This window comes from Dromaius novaehollandiae, chromosome W (genome assembly GCF_036370855.1).
Source record: "Dromaius novaehollandiae isolate bDroNov1 chromosome W, bDroNov1.hap1, whole genome shotgun sequence".
NCBI lineage: Eukaryota > Metazoa > Chordata > Aves > Casuariiformes > Dromaiidae > Dromaius > Dromaius novaehollandiae.
In genome coordinates, this window is record NC_088130.1 from 56605287 (window position 1) to 56626499 (window position 21213).

General features: G+C 35.8%; 1 protein-coding gene across 2 annotated transcripts in view; it reads left to right on the forward strand.

Moving 5' to 3' along the window:
* The window catches only part of LOC135324327 (nuclear pore complex protein Nup155-like), a 38288-nt gene extending 17367 nt beyond the window's left edge, over positions 1-20921 (forward strand). The window contains exons 16-35 of one of the 2 annotated variants that reach the window (XM_064500365.1): positions 621-709; positions 4026-4088; positions 4195-4345; positions 5220-5286; positions 6173-6291; positions 6502-6605; positions 8520-8653; positions 10071-10262; positions 10968-11106; positions 11784-11919; positions 12428-12581; positions 12903-13007; positions 13143-13297; positions 13804-13933; positions 14192-14305; positions 14786-14906; positions 15693-15803; positions 17022-17158; positions 17945-18051; positions 19406-20921. In XM_064500365.1, the coding sequence (XP_064356435.1) occupies positions 621-709; positions 4026-4088; positions 4195-4345; positions 5220-5286; positions 6173-6291; positions 6502-6605; positions 8520-8653; positions 10071-10262; positions 10968-11106; positions 11784-11919; positions 12428-12581; positions 12903-13007; positions 13143-13297; positions 13804-13933; positions 14192-14305; positions 14786-14906; positions 15693-15803; positions 17022-17158; positions 17945-18051; positions 19406-19544 (2467 nt within the window). In that variant the 3' untranslated portion in view covers positions 19545-20921. Of the gene's footprint in view, positions 1-620; positions 710-4025; positions 4089-4194; positions 4346-5219; positions 5287-6172; positions 6292-6501; positions 6606-8519; positions 8654-10070; positions 10263-10967; positions 11107-11783; positions 11920-12427; positions 12582-12902; positions 13008-13142; positions 13298-13803; positions 13934-14191; positions 14306-14785; positions 14907-15692; positions 15804-17021; positions 17159-17944; positions 18052-19345 lie in introns of both variants that reach the window. The other variant, XM_064500366.1, reaches the window with a different exon arrangement.
* The last annotated feature ends 292 nt before the right edge of the window (positions 20922-21213 follow it).

Sequence of the window (21213 nt, forward strand, 5' to 3'; positions counted from 1 at the left end):
CTACTCTCCTCTGTAAGTTGTGAATACTTGCTCATTGTTAAACTCGATTACATGAGGCAGTTTGGGGAAAACACGGGTGATAACTCTGGAGAAATGGATGTTAGCACAGGGAGATGTAATGGAGATTACTAGCTCTTGTAGGAGCTAGTAGGAGAGAGATGGCTAGAAAGTACTTGTGGGCCATGGAAGGATAAGTTTGGGGCAACTGTATACTTCTCTCCAAGTACCTGTACAGAAAAACGTTGAAAAGAAACTAAAATATAAGGCTAATTTTGAGAATGGTTAGATCTCTCTTTAAAGTCTGAGTATATCATCACAGAATTTAAAATATCTATAAAGAAAGTGACTTGTTTGGTAAGTCACTTCAACAAGTTGTTGATCTAACTTACCTTTGAAATTGCACATATTAATGCTTTACATTTAACATGTATTCCATTAGTTTTCTCTCTTGTGCCAAAATGAATGCCAAGCGGTCACAAATTAGTATTTCTGAAAAGTTAGGTTGACTTTTTTTCCATTCCAAAAGAACCCCAGAATTGCACTTAATTCTCTAAGACATAAAAATTAAATGGGCTGTGTATGAAATATGAGGAATTTTTGGTTTTGCATGTGAACTTTAGGTATGGTGGAGAGGCACAAATGAGATTTCCATCAGCTCTGCCCCCTCCAAGCAATGTAGGACCTATTCTGGGTTCTCCTGTTCCTGCTGGTGAGTATCAAGAATTTCAAGGCTTTTAGTGTTTAATTTTTCCTTAAATATGTTGTATTTGGACTTCTCATAAGTACCAGTGATCCTTTTGTTTGAAATGGTCCATTTTGGGGTCTTTCTTCACTCACTGGCTAACTAATTACAGAAGTTTTCTATTTTTCCTGAGTGATTTTCGGATTCAGTGAGAGGGTGATAATGATCTCAAAACACGTCTAGATGTTGCAGATGATCTGTTTAGATTATGTGAAGAAGGTAACCATTTCTTGCTGCCAAAGGCACTTCAGTGAGAGAACAATTTATCAATACTATAATTACTTTACGAAGATTAGTTGCTTGTTGTGTGGCTGTTAGCAAAATATCTTCTTACAATGTCATTGTCATACTTCTGCAGACACTGCTCACATGAGGAAAAGAGGAATTTGGATCAAGAAATTAATTGTTTGGACTTTAGTCATTTCTCTCTTTAAAAGCTCTACCTCTAACACTTGTTTTCTACTCAGGTATTCAGTGCTACATAAAAACTAGAATGGTACTTAGTCCTTCTCCTCAGAATCTTATGGTTATTAGAGTGGAGGTCTTTCCATGTTGTCCAGATCCACTTATATTTTTTTTACAACCTTCTACAGTTGCTTCAGGATATTGTCCTTTAACACGTATCACTCATTTCATTATAGATCTTACCAGTTTTTTAAAAAGATATCAATAATGATGAATTTGAAACTCTGATTAAATTACTGAATTAATTTTTTTTTGGTCAAGGATTATTTCGTTAATTTGCAAGATCCCTTACACTTAACTGGCATGTGGTATTAAACTTTACATAAGACTTGGGGTATGTCGGGGCCCGAAGGGAGTCGTTCAGGACGACCTCCCTCCCTTTGGGGCCAAACAACCAAGTTCGTGATGCCCTTGGACTGAATTAAGGTGAAACGACACCAGCCAACCAGTTTTAAGATTTATTAACACAAAGATAAGGCATGTGGTCAAATAGGATCAGCTAGCTAGACAAGTCCTGTGCCACACGTTTCAAACAGATTCAACAAAGGAGAGGGAAAAAAAGAGGAGAGAGAGAGCGAGCGCGAAAGAAAAAATATCACCACCCGTGGATCCAGCGTTGTCCCGTTGGTCCTCTTCCTTTGGGAGTCTCGGCGGGAGTCTCGGTGGTGGTGGGGGGCTTCCGTCTGGTGGTAGGTAGGTCCTCTTCACACAGCTCGAGTTGGGTACCTCCGAAGAGGGACCCCGAACAAAGAAATCCCTGGACAATTACACCTTCCAATCTAAGCTCTCCACCCCTCACGTGGTAGTTTGGACCAATAGTAATTTTCTGGGTCTGGGGTCTCCTGCTCCTTATTGGATCTCATCGTTGTTCCTAGGCAGGCTGTTTTCTGCTGCAGTTTCTTCCACAGGTGTGTCTCCATTCCTCGGCTTCTGCTATTGTCTCTCAAGGTCCTCACAAAGAGTTGGTAGCTCCAGCAATTAGCACTGTTTCAGATGCAAACTGCTGGTAACTCCCTTATCATTCCCACCTGCACCAGCTCTGGGGCCCTTTCTCACCGAACTAGGGAGTGCGGCCCAAGGCTCCAGCAAATTCAGCCACTTACGCCAAGCAAGTCTCACAGAAGTTGTATGGCCTGCCTGCACCCCATGCACCAAGAAATGTTTAAGGCAAAAAGATTCATTCATCGGTCCGCCACAGGGGAAAACTTGGTTGTTTCCCCCAAGAGATTCCTTTTCCATACTGTTTCTGATGTACATCCAAATTCGTATTGGAGTAGCTATTTTTAATGCATCAGTGGTTTCACTTGCGAAGCCTTATCCTATGGGATAATAGCGATGTGAGCAGGAGCTGAGGCAGGGAGGAGAGCGGCTGTGGAGATAACAGGTGGTAGGAGCAGAATGAGAGTGAAAGTTGTGGGGGAAATGATAGAAAGCTCTGTAACCACTAGAGTTGACTCCCTTTAGAAGTGAAAGTATATTTCCCCAAGTCTAAATGTTCCGCTGCTGTCATATATGCATCTTTCAAACCAAGTATCAAAGTGCATGTTTCCATTCTGCTTCAGTGACAGGTCCATACAGAAGATGTCACCGTTCTGCAACTGCTTGCTCCATTTGCTCAAAGGGTAGAGAACTGTCATGTGGAATTAAGATTCTGATACTTTGGATGACCCATGTGGTGGGTCAGAATGGTGCTATCTGATAGAATGTTTTTTCTATTTGTTTAAAACACCTTGAAACTTTGCATGCAAAGCTACATTACAATAATGTTAGCATATTAAGGCCAAGCGCCTTGAACTTAGTCCGCTCATGTTTATTCACTGTTGAAAGTCTAATCATGCATTTGCATGCTGCTTTTCTGCAAGACTGTGCTTTGCTTGGCACACAGGAGAATGCTCTGAGGATGAATCAGGATTGTTTAGTGAGGAAGTTTGCAGCACATATGGCTTAATGGATAAAAAAATTTGAAAGAACTGTAGTGAATAAGATGAGAAGGACTGACTCTTTTATACAAGCCAGTTTTTCAGAATGGCAATTTTCCTGCCCTTTTCATGATATGTAATCCTACATGTTGCTGAGTAAGGCACATGGACTTTTTTGTAGGTCACCACATGTGTTTCTCATATTTGGGGGTCTTAATTTAGGTATTCATACTCAATTTACAGAAGGGCTGAATATTCACAGCTGAATCTGAGGTTAGGGACAGTTCTGTTCCAGGCTCGCTTGGGGAAAAACAGACTTTAGGTGTCCCAGACTGAACGGCCCAAGTTAGCAGTGCTGCTGTAATGTGTGTCCAACTGTCCCATGTGAAAATAAGAGTAGTAATATGAGTTTCTTTCAATCAAATATTTTGAAGGTAAAAGCAGTATTCTTTGAAAACATCTAAGTCACTAAAGACGAGTGCTTTGGGAGCAGATGCCCATAGCAGGAACTCAGGAACAGAAGGAGTCAGAAGACAACAAGAGAAAACACGTGGACAATATTACATTCGGTTTAGGGAATGGTAGGCATGCAGTAAAGAAGGTGTGGACACTGAAAACAAAAAATGCTTAATAACTGCTGTTGAAAGAATCATATTTGTTTTGCTTTAGGTATGTTGGGTCCTGCAGAAACAAGTGCAGTTTTCTATTTAACTATAATTAAAAGCTATTGGAATGGATTTGCAGAAGGGTCCTGTATACTTACTAAATTCTGTGGTTTTTAACTTTAAAGTACATGATTTGACAATTTTGCTGCTTTTGCACAAGGCTTTTGGGGTTGTGGCATTTGGGTTTTTTTTCTTCTTTATAACAAACTTACTTTTTCTTTCTTTCCTTTTTAGGTTCCCCCTTGACTGTTGATAGTCCATATCCTAATCCTAGCTTTTTGACAACACCTGGACAAGGTAACTACTACTTTTCCTCTGCGGGAGGAATGGAGAATATTTTCAGATAGGCTTTTTTATTTGCATCCAAAATAATCAGAGTAATATTTTCCTTCCATTATCCTAGGCTTACAACCTCCCAGCATGTCAACCCCCATGTTTCCTTCAGGGAATTCCATGTCTCACCCTGGTACATCCATTAGTGGCATGATGGGTCCAGAGATAGTGTTTTCTGGAAGGCACAATGGCATCTGCATATACTTTGCCCGGATTATAGGGTGAGTTGTTCATGTACAAGAGATTCCATTACTCAATTTGCTTCATAGCTTTTCTGTTCCCTAATGCTTATAGATACTGAATTCTATCTTAATAATGCTTGAAATCGAGATTAATAGAGTACATTTCCTTTCTTCTGTGTTTATGGAGTACCTGTTGATGGTAATAGCTCCTCTTTACAACTCTGCTAATACTACGTTCTGTGAATAGGTAGGATAGGAAAGTTACTTAAAAATTGATCATATAATTGGGCGTACACAACTCTAAAAACTGCTCTTTTATATTTCAGTCCTATGAAAAGTTCTTTGTTTCCTATTCAAAGTTGAAACAAAACTGCAGAAGGACTTACAGGGTCAAAATCCTGTCTTAAAAGGCACCTTAGCTAAGAAGCTTTAAATAGCATGTTCAGGTCAGAACAATGAAGTCAGACTGAAGAAGATCTGTTACTTTGCTCTTGGGTCATGTGTTACTAAACATTCCAACCAAGAGCAGGGTTCTGTGTATGCTGGTTGGCTCTCTGTATGCTGGCTGGAAAATAAATACTTCTTTTGAAACTTGTTTGCCTACATTATATTTTGGGACATTAATATTGACCCATATATAAAACACTTGAGAATATCAAACATGATTTGACTAAAGTTTTAAATTTGAAATTTTGTTAATATTCTATACCTGTACCATTCAGAAATGTATCATGCTAATGTTTTATGACTTTTTTTCTTTGAATGACTAATTTTTGTCCAAATTAAATCCTTACGTTAGAGATCTTGAAGCCAAAAATGTTACTAATTTTTCCTAAGAATTTGTGGTGAAAGACTTGCAGAAATACTTGCTTACTTTATTTGGCTTGTAACACAGTACTGTTTTATATTGCAGAAATATTTGGGATGGCAGCATAGTTGTGGAGAGAGTTTTCAAAAGTGGCAATCGAGAAGCTGTTGCAGTAAGTAAATAATTATTTTGTTGTTTTTTAAATTTCTTCACGGTGTTTCCCTCAAGCCCTGTTACACTTTTTTTCCCAATTATAAACTGATAAGGAAAAAACCCACAATTGTAATTTAAATGTTTTTTTGATTGTATTTAAGTGCTGCACTCTTAACTTAATCAAGCAGTAATTGTAGGTTGTGAAATCTTTTTAAGTTACTATTTTGAATGTTATTTTTAAGAAATCTAACTGTAATTTAGTATCTGTGTTATCAGTTGGCAATGGCCAATTTTTTCAGGTTTAGTGATTGTACTGTTCCTTCATTTCTACATACCCACTCCTGTAAAGCCTAAAATGCTTTAGTGCATTAGGATAAACATTGAAGTTTTGTAAGGACATCAAATAATTTTCCAGCATCTTCCTGACTAACATGTATGCATTTCACTTTTACCTGCTATCTGAACAAAATATGTCTTCTGGGTTCCGATATTAATAGAATCCTGAAGTGCGTAATTTCAGCAATGCAAAGTAACTTTTACCTAGGCTTTCCTCCTCACATTGTAAGGTAACTCTAGGAAACTCTGGAAATCCCTGACAGTTATACTCTGTGTCTTAACAATGCTCAATCCTTATTGTACTCCTGAGTTGGAAATGGTGGAACATAAGTGATTTGGTTATCAGAGGGTCAAAAGAAAGAACTGTCTTTTGATGTCACCATGTATCTTCAGAGGGCTACATGTGTGTTAGGTCCCTTCTCCAATGGGTTTTGAATAATCAATGTGGTATTCTAGTGATATTATTACTATTATGCCATTTATTTGTAGTACCCTTTTTGCTTTTTTCTTTTTGGTGATTTTAGCTTAAAACTGTAACCTTTCTATGAAGAAGTTGCTTTCTGTTGCAGGTAGAAAGCAGTGTTCCATCCCATGTGCTTGAATGTATACTACAAGAACTAAAAGGTTTACAAGAATTTCTGGATAGAAATTCGCAGTTTGCTACAGTAGGAGCCCTTGGAAACCCAAGGTATTATTGACTGTGTTAAATTTACAGATGGCTTTTGATGTCCATCTTTTGAAAAATTGACCTATGTGTATCTGTGTTTGCTGAGTTGCAGTGTATGTATGATCTCCAGCTTGAACTATTCAGCTGCTAAAACTGAGCTGTTAGACTTCATCTTTAAAATATTCAGTATTTTTAATCGTATTAGTGTCTCTCTTTATTTTGGAATTACAGTTTCAGCACACCAGCTAATCTGCAGCAGAGGCTCCTGGGTTTCATGCGACCTGATGGTGGAAGTTCTCAGCAAGTGCAGCAGGAACTTCAGAGGAAATTTCATGGTATGCAAGTACCTTTGAACAGGAAGTATCAGGGAATGGTACATCCAGGTGTTGAATTCCCTCGCTTTTCCTATTAAAAACACTAGATGATACAAATTTGGCATTTGTCAATATGCCAGATGCGGAAATTAGTTCTTCAGAAAGAGCACTATAGACTGGAAACTAATTTTGCTGATATCTTTCCATTTCTTTCACACAGTTCCATCAGGATCAGTGTTTCTGCAGTGACACTGATTTGAAGTTATTTACTTAAAACTGTACTGGAGATGAAGTATGTACCCAAAATGAAAGCTCAAATCTAAAGAGAGGAATATTCCAGTCTTTAGGTTGACTGTAGCAAGAGACTTAATTTGTTACACTATGTTACACTATGAAGGTGTTACCTTTCAGTTTGATACTGAAAGCTTTAGCATTGCAACTGATTAAAACAGTTCACAAAGGAGAACATCTCTGAGAAGAGTATCCAGATTTCAGTGCGGTAACATCCAGTTGCCCTAAGCCACTGAGGAAAATACAAGTTTTATCTTTTATTTATTAAGCTAAAATATAAAAGGGCTTAAACCTTAAATTGTTTTTTAACTTCTTTCTCCCATACAAAGACATAAAGTACAATTCTATATAGATATATGCCTTCTTTATCCTATTTTTCACATTCAGATAATCTTGAAATAGAAACTAGAAGTTGCTTTGTACTTGTCTTCTTTTTTGTTCCTAATGTTTTCCTTATCGTTTCATAAGGTTGCTTTATTAGCTTATTACAATACTTGGTAGCTGTATAAGTATTTATATTTTCAGGATAGCATTTGTTAAGCAATTCATTTGTGAGATAAGTGAGCATGTTGCCCTATAAAAAGAAGGCATGGAATGCAAGTTGCATTAAGTCCAGTCAGTGAAGTCCAATCAAACTGAAATCAGAGTCCTGTCATGCAGCCCATTTGAACTTATGTCCTCCTGTAACGTAGCTTTTGCCCAGCATGTGCAGACAAATTAGGAAGAAGGATTGCTGAAGTGTATACAGAATTAAAGATGCTTGTGGTCCATTTGTGTATCATCCTTCTTTTTCATTTCTACTTCTTTTTTTGCACTGCTTGTTTCCGATAGTGTGAATGTAAATTAGAAAAAAAGTTATGTAGAATTCAGTAGACATTTGATCATTTTATTTTTCATTTTCTTGCTTTCCAAAGCCAATAAGTCCTTTCAAACTCCATGTGGACTGCTAAGTGACACAGTAAAATTATCTGTTGCTTCACTTCTGAAATGCAAGCACTCAAAAGTTAAAGACACAAATTGTTACAGACATCACAATTATGTTCCACCCGGGTAATAAGTATGTCTGTTATATTCTTTCAGTGAATATAACACATCTTACCATATTTAAATGTTGCTAGTTTTCAGTGTGGTCTTGCCTTTAAAACTCAGGTTTAAAAAAAAATATATAGAAAGTGTAGACCAAAAATGTGGGTATAACTGCTTTTTCTAAAAGCAGACGCAAGTAATCAAACAAGAAGAGAATACATATATGTATTTATTTTTATTTATTCTATATTTATAATAAATATTTATGATAAATACAAGTCTGTAGTCAAAATTTAAGTCTGATTATGTAAATCAAATGTGTTCACGTGAAGCCATACTTCTTTTTCAGAAGGGGCTCCTCCTGTGTTACATAGTTTGAAATAAATGTTAACAGATAGTATTTGTTTTGGGGAAAAGGTAACATGGCAGATTCCTCCTAAGAGAGACAGACAGCACTAATCAAGAGTAGAAGAGAAAAAAAATCATTAAAATGAAAAATGTTTTTGTAAAACCTCAGAAATCGACAAGTTAATGTCAATTTATATATAACAATAAGTAACATTATGGAGAACATGTAGAACATAAATTTAGTTATTGGCAATCTATTTGCCTTTTCAGCTGAGGCACAACTAACTGAGAAGACCTCACTTCAAGGCATCCAGCAGCTTGTTCGCAAAACTTGCCAGGCATTAGCTTTGTGGAAATTGCTATGTGAACACCAATTCAATGTTGTTGTAGGTGAGCTTCAGAAGGTACGATATGAATCATCTGTTTTATGTTTGTTCATATTTAACAGGTCTGAATTTCTTTTGCTGCTTAGATATTTTCAAGGGTGTGTTAGTTTAATTCACTGAGAGGCATATTATAAATTTTAAACCACAAACAGATTTTTCATGAGGTTGCATATACTTATTTTTAAGAGACTCTAACGTATAGTGTTGATCTTGTCACCCAATTTTAGCAAATTAGAAATGTCACTGATGATGGATTTAATCTTACTGACAGCTAATAATGAACTTGTTTTATAAATTACTATGTGTTTTGTATCATTTTGAGCACATTCTGCAAAGTGCGTACTGAGAAGAACAGAACAATGTCATCCATCCTAGAGGAATTTGTTCTTCACCTTAGTGTTTGTAAAGATTTAATAGTGGAAAGGAATAGGGTACCACAGAGACTTCAAATCCTTGCACTTTTGCATAAGCAGAGGTCCAGAATGTCAGTAAGGAAAGCTAGGAAGCTATCGGTGCTACTACTGTGTACCCTCAGCTAAAACTGGATTAGCAGCCAGTCTCAGAAGAATCTGTAAATTTGAATATCAAGCATCAAGCATCTCTGCTAGCAGAGAGGAGAAATGATTATTTGAAAAGTTGTTTTCTTTATCACTAGAAAGAACAATTCTTACGCTTCATAAGCGCACAGAAGTTGGATCTCTTCACACCCTCACTTCTGGGAATTTCTAACACAGCCAGCTTTTCTCTTACGTTGGACAACAGTTAACTAACTGTTTTATAAATAGAACCTTTTCCTCTCACTTCAGTAGTTGTAGGGGTTTTGTAATATTTTTGTGCTAAGTTGCTGCTTGTCCATAGACACTACGGGCAACTCCATGCGAACTAATAATCCTAATAGTTTAGAAAAAATGAATAACCTTCAATGTAACATAACATAAAAAAGCAGAAGCTTACAAACGTAGACTTCTTTTAAATCCACTCTTTTTCTATATCCATTTTCGGATATCCATTTTTCTAATGATAGTTCCTATTATTGTAAAATTATTGTAAAATCACTATGTCATAGTTTTTAACATATTCATCAAAATACAGTACTGATAGTGCTCTGTGAAGTAGGGAGGAACTATTAATTCCATTTTTATATATAAAGAATGGAAGCAAAAGTGACACCTAGAGAAGGTCACAGAGGAAGCTGTATAGAGTTCTCACTGGCCTTCACTATGCCAAGGTCTAGTGCCTTAATTGATGGGTGATTTTTCTCTAATATTTTCCATTTCGCTATTTAATATGTATTTAAAGTAATGTATTTCAGCGCTGTGTGTTTCAGTCATTGACACTTTGCAATTTTTATTTAAAGTTAACTTTGCTGTAACATTTTAACTTTCCCAATAAAGTAGTGGCTTCAGTAAACTAATAAAATTTTGTCTGTCCTTAGGAACTTCAAGAACATCTAAAGATTACTGCTTTCAAAGACTTGGTAATTAGAGACAGAGAGTTGACTGGAGCACTCATTGCTTCCCTCATAAACTGTTATATCAGAGATAACGCTGCTGTGGATGGCATCAGTGCCCATTTGCAAGATATTTGTCCTCTACTCTATAGCACTGATGATGCTGTCTGTTCCAAGGTAAGGGTACTTGCGGATTTTACAGTGACAAAACAGCGTTAGGACACGTTCAGAGGAGATAATTTCGTTAGCTTGTAAATCACTATGCTCAAGCAGTCTCATGAGCACAAAAACTAATAAAGTCTGGTTTGCTGCATGTTTGTGTCTTGTAGTTGATTAATTCTGAAGATGATGAGAGCTCTGATTTGTGGCTTTTGCAGTGGTTTGGAGTGTTCATAAAGTATCTGACTCCAATGCGATGTCTAATAAAGCAGTGTGTCTTCCTGACATTGATGAAGTGTGATCTCAATACAGCCTTTCCTCAGCATGATCTCTTGTTTTCTACCTATTGCCTATTTTTGTGGAACCTGAAGGAACATAATTGTCTTCAAGATCTTCACTCTTTGAAAGTGTTCAGATTAATCTGATAGAAGTTATTGGTGAGGGGAGAACAGGGAAAAGACAAATGTGCACCAATTGGTTGTTTAAGCCTTGTCTTCACAGGAATCCAAACTAGAAAGCCCTTCTCTCTACTGCAGTTGTACAGTCTTTCTGCTGAAAACGTGATACTATCAAATGACAAGACCAGATGTTTTGAGATGATGATGTTTGTAGTTCTTCAGCTGTGAAGTTTGTGAGATGATGAGTTGTTATGCCAGCAGAATTCATGATCTGTTCATGCTGTGTTCATGTGAATGATTTCTATTTCCTGTTGTTTGTGTATAGGCAAATGAACTGCTTCAGCGGTCTCGACAGGCTCAAAGCAAAGCAGAAAAAGAGAAGATGCTGAGAGAGTCACTTAAGGAGTACCAAAAGATCAGCAATCAGTTAGACCTTGCTAATGTTTGTGCACAATACAGGCAAGGTAAGAGACGATCAGTGGTGTTCTGCTAAATAGTTTCTGTGGTATCCTTTCATGATATCTTGGGTTTTGGGGGGGGGAGTTGTTTGTTTTTTGTTTTTTTGTTTTGTTTACTTTCATCTCATTTTATAGTGATCTTTTGCCATAAACAGTTTCTTAATTACTCTCAATAACAATGTCATTTTCTTCTTGTTTAAAACCTTTCTAGATTTCATCAGCAAATTAAAAAGCATTTTTTCTGTGTAGAAGTATTCTGATCCCCTTTATTCCATGTAGTGTCCATTTGTTTCAGATATGTAGTAAAAATGTATTTAGCAGAACACTTAGGATGTGTGCAAGCAGACAGCAGATGACTGTGCTCTTGCATATGACATTTTACACCAAACATGCTCTGTGAGAGACGGTTCTGAATCACTGTTTTGTGTAGAGGAAGCTAGTGCATGTTTTAACTGTAGATATCACTGTTGTATCAGTCAAGATTTCAGCCTGTGTTCTTCAAATATGTAACTTCAGACTTAACCCTACAGGCTAGACACAGGCATAAATCTTCACAAGATACAGACTAGAGGAACTAATGTTCATTTTCTTTGCCTGCTAACATGGAAAGTATTTGATGTCACTTACCATTTTGTCATAGATTTAATACAATAATGAACCATGTTATTTGTTTTTATTTCTAGTGCGTTTCTATGAGGGAGTAGTAGAACTCTCTCTTACTGCTGCTGAGAAGAAAGATCCCCAAGGTCTTGGCCTGCACTTCTACAAAAATGGAGAACCAGAAGAAGATGTTGTTGGACTCCAAGCTTTTCAAGAGAGGCAAGTTTTCAGAATACCTTGTTAGCATTACTTAAAGAAACTGGAAAAGTAGCTCCTTTAGGGAAGGTAGATGCTTTTCCCCAATGTGCAGTCCTTGATTATCATTGATACTGCACCAACTTCATTTGGAACAAAGCATAAACTGATGTTAGGACCACAGATACAGAAAACATTATGTTCTGAACATTACACAGATAGAATCACTTTAAATCTGTAAACAAACTCTGCAGGAAGAAAATTTCCCATAGACTATTAAACCCCCTCAACTAGATGGAAAGAAAAAATAATTTGATAGGTTTTGAACTACACAAAATATGCTTAAGAAATATTTCTTAGAAAAACAATCCAGAACAAACTAGATAGTATCAACTAGCTAACAATGATTTATGTTTTTTTATTTAGTACCTATGTTTCCAAAAGCATACAATAACAAAATTGACAAAAGTGTTTCATACCTGGTTGCAAAATATACTGTGAAGCTTTTATTTTCTTTTTGCACTATTTGCAGACTAAACAGCTACAAGTGTATCACTGACACCCTTCAGGAGTTAGTGAATCAGAGTAAAGCTGCTCCTCAGTCTCCCAGTGTACCCAAAAAGCCAGGTCCGCCAGTGCTATCCTCTGACCCCAACATGCTAAGCAATGAAGAAGCAGGACACCATGTAAGAAATTTGCAAAAAAACCTGTGACTGCACTCCAGAAAAAGTTGTGATTTGAGGGCTGTGGAATTTATTATTAAAAAAAAAAACCTAAGGGAGTAGTTTGGCAAAGTTGATAAAAGTCAAGATTTGGCATAAATTGGTTTCTATATGTAAGGGAGTGTTCATAAAAATGATGATATGCACATAACATACAAATAACGTGTGAGCATAAATATTGTTAAATACATATTCAGTGCTTGGTAGCACAAAAATAAGAGCAGTGAGCTGTCTGTGAAATGTGACTGTTTCTGGAGTAACAGTTTTGTGCTTTTCTTCCCTTAGTTTGAACAAATGCTAAAGCTGGCTCAACGTTCAACAGATGAACTGTTTAGTATTGCACTTTACAACTGGTTAATACAAGTTGATTTGGCTGACAAGCTCCTACAGGTGAGGTCATGTCTATTCAAGGAAATAATTTCTTGGATGCTTCGATTGGGCTAGAAGAGTGGATTATAAAAATGCTGATGCTTTAAAAAGGAGGAGAAAGCAAGAATATAAATGTTGTTTGTATAACCTTCACAGGTGACTGCTCCCTTTTTGGAACCCTACCTTGTGCGGATGACTAAGATTGACCAAAACAAAGTCCGTTATATGGATTTATTGTGGAGATACTTTGAAAAGAACAGAAATTTTAGTAATGCAGCCAGAGTCTTGGCTAAATTGGCTGACCTGCATAGGTATGGATCATGTGTTATTTATTGCTCATATTGAGGTAATGGAAAAATAAAACACAATTAAAACCTAATGTGTAGATATTTTAAGAAAAGACAAGGATAAAGATCAAGGACAAGAAATGGCCAATGCCCGAGAACACTTTCTAAAAGATTTTTAAATGAATATAGCATGTTAGCTTTTAATCCAGGGAATGACTGAAAAAATGAAACATCTATTTTATGTATTATACAACAGGAAATATATTGCAAGCTAATATAACTACAGAATATTAAATGGTCATTTCATGCATAGATTTTTTGTAATACATGTAACTGTAGAGCAGCGGGTTGAGAAACATATTAGAACTGAGTCTGTACAAAGAAGGGTTACATGGCTTGGGTAATGTCTTGCATCATTTAGTAGAATCAAAAGTCCCAAATGCTAATTCTCATGGTCCAGTTAGAGTATGACTAACCATCAAATAATGATGCAAGGTGCCCATTTTACACTTTTAATATTTCTTCTGCAGCACAGAAATTTCTCTTCAGCAGCGTCTTGAATACATCGCACGTGCCATTTTGAGTGCCAAGAGTTCCACTGCCATATCCTCTATAGCTGCAGATGGTGAATTCCTACATGAACTAGAAGAAAAAATGGAGGTAAGAAAAAACATTTATCTAAGCTACAGTGCAAATATATTTGCTGAGTCCCATTGCAATATGGCATCTTTATTACCAGTTCTTGAGAAACAGTCTTTTGTGCCTAGTTCCTAAGGTGGTCAAATTATGCAGCTGATTAGAGACTCTGAGGTGTAAGAAAGTAACTTTTCTACATTTAGTTATGTTGAAGTTAATTTTGGATATATTCTTGAGCTTTGATTAAATTAATGCAATCTTGAAAATGTTGTTTTTAACAAGGTTGCAAGGATCCAGCTTCAAATACAAGAAACATTACAGCGTCAGTATTCCCACCATTCTTCAGTGCAAAAGGCAATTTCCCAGCTTGATGCAGAACTGATGGATATAACCAAGGTGGTTAGAAATTTCTCTGTATTAAATATGAATTTATCACTTGTTTGGGGGCAGGGGAGGGAAGCTTTGCAAAGAATGATCTTTGTTTTTACTAGAAAAAGTAATAGATAGTTCATCATTCCTGGTCTGCATGTTACCCTAGACTGTCTTTTTCTGTTCTTTGATGTTCCTTCCATCTTTAGTATTTTAATTTCTTCCATGTGTTTATCTTCTTTATGAAGTTAATGGTTATCTTTCTTGATTTATTGGCATGCTGTGTTAGAAAATTGCCAGTCTTGATTAGAACCTCATATAAAAATGGGATTGTATTTGAGATGTGAAACGAAACATATTCAATAAAAATGATTTTCATGTAGTATTTGACAGCAATTACTTACATTGCACCTTTAGTCTGATGGTTACCGTACAGAATAAAATTTATTTTTAAAAATTTTCTTTCTACCATTCTTGAAATGTCAAACCTGGTCACTTTTCTTTCAGCTGTATGGAGAATTTGCTGATCCTTTTAAGCTCTCAGAGTGTAAGCTTGCGATTATACATTGTGCAGGTCATTCTGATCCCATCTTGGTGCAAACTCTCTGGCAAGAAATCATTGAAAAAGGTAGGTCTTAATGAACTAGGAGTGGTAAAGCTGTAAGGATAGGAAAATGATATAATTAAAGCTTTTAAGACCGACTGTGTTGTGCTACTGCTATCCTAGCCACATGAGATGTATCTTTTCTTGAAATTCTGTAATATATCTGGTAAACTTGGTTAATTATTATTTCATTAACGTTTATACTACTGGTTTTGGTACCTAATGGTCAGAATAGTATATTATTTCTACATATATGTTAGAGTATGTATTAGGATATTCTGTTAAAAATGTTAAACCTATCCTGACAAAAACTAAAGAGTTTTCAGGGAATTTAGCGACTTTGTAATGTTGCCAGCTCGACAGCAGTGGAAACTTAAGGTTTTTGTTCACCTACAGAGAAAGGGAAAGTACTGGGCACAGCTCTACAAGCCTAGCCACTTAGCTCTGCTAGTCTGCCTTACCCTTTACCTTGAGTGGTTAATTCATTCTTTTTTTTTCTAGTTTTTCTTGGGTTTTTTGTTGGAGGTTGCCAGTGTGCAAGCAACAGTGATAGTGATTTGAGGGACAAGCTATGTGGTAGTGTGGTTTGGGGCTTGATTGTTTGTTTTAGTAGCCTTGCATAGAACTTAAAGGAAATGAAAACCTGTGAATATACATGCATTCATATCAGAGAGAAAGGTGACTTTGCATTAACAGAGTAGCATAAGATTTTCTTCAGGTGCCAGTGGTAAATATAAGTACCACAGTGTGTAATTGTGTGTAACTTTTTTCTGAAGTTCTCTCTACTTACTGATTTCTTTTCTCCTTCAGAGTTAAGTGACAGCGTATCTCTGAGCCCCGCTGACAGAATGCAAGCGCTTAGTCTAAAGATGGTGCTGCTTGGAAAGATATATGCTGGCACACCTCGCTATTTTCCTTTAGGCAAGTGGTTTAGCGCTGTATAGTGAATAAGTATGTGCATTACATGAATGGGTCTTGGCTTTCTAGCCCCTTTAAAAAGGTTCCAGCCTAATAAATGTTTCTCTCTTTATCTTCTAAAAGGAAAGAATATTGATAATTTTATTTCCTCCAGTGCTTATGATACATAATTACTTCAGTTATTTGTTAAATTTTTCACTGTAGTGGGAGCAACAAACTATTTCAACCATCATTAGAACTGAAAAAGTTATTGCTGAGAGTGGCTGGGTGGTGCTTTTCCTTTTTGTCTGAGAAATTAAGAACAAAAGCATTGTGATACTTGCTCATTATTACAGTGACTTTGGCAAGGGACTGAAGACAGGGAGGTTAGGGAAAAAAAAAGTCTACAAAACCATTGTGGTTTTTACAGGTGCAATTTTTCCTAGAATTTTTCTAGGGAGTTATCCAGAATTTACAATTTTTCACCTAGATGGCAAGTAAATGAAGCTTAGAAGGCAGCAAGAGTTGCTTTTGGACATCTGTGCAGACTACAGTTTAGAAAGTAGTAATGTGTGTGTGCTTCAAAGTACAAAGTAAAAATGCATATTTATGCCTATATATAATAAGACTTTAGGCAACCACCTTCATCTGCTCTCTACCTACTGAGTTATCTCCTGCTATCTGCAGGTGTGGATTCATAAAGCAGGATTCAGGACGTCTTTGGATCCTTCTGGAGCTTCTTTCTGCTTTTGAGATCCTCAAATACTCTGAAAATTTGTTATTACATAAAAACATGGGAAAAGTACATTTACAGTATTAGATGTCCTTTTACAATATTAAAGTTCTGTTACTGGCACTGACTGGATAAAGATGCACTGATGTTGCAGATAAAGAGAGGGCTAGTCTGGCAAATGAGATGATAGTGTGTTCTTTTGTGGCTGCTGAAACAGAAGAGGATAATGAACTTTTCTTACCAATACGATGGCCTAGCAGAAGTGCTGAGTGCTCAGTCTGGGTGATCTCTCTCATACATTGCTAATAACTTAAACCCATCTTTGGAGGTAGCTACATTTTACATACCCTTTTCCTTCCACAAATTGGGGATAACTGTTACCTGAAAACTGTTACATATGCTTCGAAGGTGAACGGTGCCAACTGTGTGGAAGACATAAATCAAACTTGGGGCTAGTAAATCCCTGTCCGGTACTTTTTTGTTATATCCATTTTTCTTTTTTCCTCCAGATTTTATAGTGCAGTTTCTGGAGCAGCAAGTTTGCACTTTGAACTGGGATGTAGGATTTGTAACATACACCATGCAGGAAATGGGCGTGCCGTTGCCAAGGCTACTTGAAGTATATGACCAGTTGTTTAAGGCACGGGTAAGGAAAATAGCTATAAAGTAAAATTTTATTTGCAGCTATCATCAACGTCTTAATTTGGCAGGAAACTTAAAATAATGAAGTGTGATACGTCAAAGTGTCAACTTCGTAGCTTTCATAGACTTTTTTTTTCTTTTTACTCAAAGACTTAAGCCTTTGATGCTTTGATGAGTCTTTAATGCTGCTTTTTTCTGTTGATTTATTCACGTCAGTCCTAAAATATGTGGAAAATGTTTTAAATTTTGGTGATCCTATTACTTAAAGCTGATTTCTCCCCTTTCTTTACAGTTAAGATTAAGTAGGAATTGTGTGTCAGAAAGAACAGCAAATCTTGAATATATGAATTTTATTTCTTTCCTATTTATGATAAAAATTGTTAAATTACTGTGTCTTCTCTAATCTATTGATGCTATTGGCATGAAGAATGAGAATTCATATTTTTAACTTTTTGGTATGTAGAACACTGAATAAAACAGAGAATTGACTTTTTTTTTTTTTTCCACCTCCATCTAGATCCCTTATGGTGTATTCAGAACTTTGCAAAGTCTGTTACTTGAGAGACTGTTAGGCAATGGAAAACTGAGCTAAATTCATGTATCTTTTAGTACTCAAAACTTAGGTATAAATATATAGTAAGATAGAATTCCCACTTCTATTAAATTTTTGTTACAATGAACAAGTAATTGTCACCGCATGCGATTTTTATGCGACTGTCAATACCATATATATTTCTGAATTATCTCCGTAATGTGTGTCTCCTTAATACGTTGGAATCTCTTTTTTTAGGACCCATATTGGAACAGAATGAAAAAGCCTTTACATCTTTTAGAGTGTATTCATGTATTATTATCGGGATATGTACACGATCCAAGCAGAGTACTTCACTTTGAGAGGTAACTATAGCCTAATGAAGCATACTGTAAAATATATAAAGGTATCCTAAAGCAGTGCACTTCAGCAACCCCCAAAGTTGTCATCCTTTCTTTTGGTGAATTTAAGATTTCTTTCCAAGCAGTGATTATTGAGACTTCTCAGTCTGACACTAGTTGGTAGAAACTTAGGTATTTTTTATCAGTTCTGGTGTTTCGTTTTGAATAAAGAGGTCCCATTGTAAGCAGTAAAAATGAGTTCTCTTAAAGCTTAGTCTTGAGGTAAACATGAAGAGTCAGTGAGTCCTCCCTATAAGCAACTTCAGTTCTGGGTATACTAAATCTAATACACAGCTAGTTCATATTTTGTGAAACTTTTCACATACACTTTTCTATTGCCTTGGGTTATATTATCAGGAACATTATAAGACATTAATGATAACTTTCTCCTAAACTAAGGATAAACTAAGTGGAGTGTTTTGTCAGTTTTTGGTGACATACTTTAAGGAGTAGTAAGAGAAAACTTTGAGGGAATCTGGGGGAAAAAGTGAGAATCGGACATTTAGAAAAAAGTTTCATGGAGACAGGCTAGAAGCACTGGATATTCTAGAAAAGAGAAGACTAAATGTGGATATAGATCTTCCAAAATTGTTTTTAGGAGGTTGGTGGTGAATTGCTCTCCAGGACTAAAATTCAGCTTAATCTGCAACAAGAAGCAACTTAGGTTTGGTGTTAGAAAAAATTTCCGGCTAAAAGAACAGCTAAATATTTTGACAAGTTGCCTGTATATTATGGAATCTCCAGTGTTCCGATTTTTGCAAATAAACTGTACAAACTTCAATCAGAGCTATCCTGTCTCAGAAAAAGGGAGGAGAAATTGGCCATGTCTTCACATCTCTTCCAGCCCTACATTTCTGATTCTATTGAGAATATACATACAAAGAAAATCCCTATTCAAATATGCCATTTACATCTATCTGTTTTCATTTTTTGGTCTTTTATGGCTACCTGATTTAAATATTTGAACAAAGGGGAGCTTTAACTTATTAGAACTTAGATCAATGATGTCTAATAGATAATTTGCCAACTAAATATTTCACTGCTTTGCTATTACTCTACTTTGTTTTAATTATCACTTATATTAAATATCAGATGAATAACAATGATTCATTTAGTTTTCCCACTATGTCTTAGTCACAAGCATTAGATTTAAAAAATCTAATTTTCTAATAAACAGTTAAATATTAAAGTAGCTGATAGATGTGTTGCTGATACTTTATTTCATTAAAATTCAAGGCTTGCTCATTTCTATTTTCAGATGAATTCTAATATACAGAAACAAAAAGGAGCTTCTTAGTATTCTATTTTTTCTTTACAGACGACGATTCACAAATGTTTGTTTGGATGCTGTTAGTTGCTACCTGGTTGAACTTCAGTCTATGAGCCCGACGCTAATGGTGCAGACTACTGTTGGCAATTTTAAATCACTGCAGGCTAAATTAGAACGTCTTCACTGATTGACTAAGATAATAAAAGAACCGTTAGCCCAGATAAAATAAACTGTAAAATGGACGTTCAGGTGTCTGCACTGAATCTCTGGAAGAACAAATACTCAGAAGGAAATTCTGAGAAAGTTTTATCTCCTGCTGCAATTATTGATTGTGTGGCCTGTATTCCTGCTAATCTAAAGGTATCTACAAATTGTAGAATGTAAATGTGACAAATTGAGTTTCTTTTGCTACTACCAAATTTTTTAACAATAGAAAGCTTTTTTTATACTGTCGAAATAAAATACATTGTCTGATCTTTCCCTTGAGGATTAAAATTATTTGGAAAATATTTTTTTTTCTTTTTCTTTACTTAAAGCAATGGAGAAAAGTAAGATGTAAAATCTACTTTATAGCTGTTTTACAAATATGAAAACAAGAAATGAGAACTGCAGGAGCCCAGAAGATGGTAAAAGCGCATGTTGGAAGAGAGTCAGGTTGTAAATCCCGTCATATCAGGGAGTAGTGATAGAATCATAACTCTACCTATGCATGAGCTTATTGGCAAATCTTTCAATAGTTATGAAACAGTGATTTCTATAAATATAATAATTGGGGTGAAATTACAGAAACTAGCAACTTAATTTATATTGCAAGTGAAAGAACAGTATTAAAAGCCCATCAAACTGTTTTCGCTGTTCCATTTTAATAAACATAGTGTATCTGTTAAAATGAGCTAAAGAAGACAAAAAAAGAAGTGACTTCTATTTCCGTTACATGCACACAAGCACCAGCTTGTGTATATTCCTTAAAATGAGCAAAACCTAAACATTATTCTATTCACATGCTTCCTAATATTTAAAATCTCATCCTACAAGTAAATGTACAGGTATTTTGTCTTTATTTTACTACCATGCGTTATATACATATTCTGTAACATAAACTCTATATCATGCAAAAGAAATTACCAGTTTATCCTGGTCTTTAGTCTTCCTCAAGTAACTTCTCCATATAAGTAAACTGTCAAAGAATTGGGAGATATTTTTGTGGGGGAGAAGAAGCAAATATCTTTGTTTATACATACAAAGGAGATTAATGTAATCTTTTACCGGGAGAATGAGTATAGTCACTTATCACAGCTGCTCCAAAACAGAGAAGAGAGTTGTGAATTAAAACATTTATTTACATGCAAGTTACCTACTCATAGCCTATACTTCCTGATCTGATTACTATGCCCTAAAGTTTTGTTTAAAAACAGCCATGAAATTTCTGTCCCTATAAACTGTCAAATACATTCTTACATTTTTCAGGGAGAGAATGTGCCCAGTAAAGTAATATGTAAATTAGAGTAAATCTGTTTTTTATCTTTCCTGTTACATCAAAATAAAGCTGAAATCTTAATATTGACTTTTCTTTTTGTCAGTGTTGGAATTTCCTCACAAGGTATTTAAATAGAGTAATTTCCTAGGAAAACATTTATGTCTTTCCAGATAAAGTGTACTATCTTTAAATGTTACATTTTCTGGTGGTTAGCTATGTTTCACACCAAGGGTGTCATGTATATTTGTCCTGTTTTGTTACTGTTCAAACCTATTTGTCCTGTTTTGGGTCTGTTCAAACCCTGTGTGTGCAATGTCCCAAGTTTTGCCTGATCTATTTAACTCATATTTTAGTATTTGCGCAAGACTATGCTGTGTTG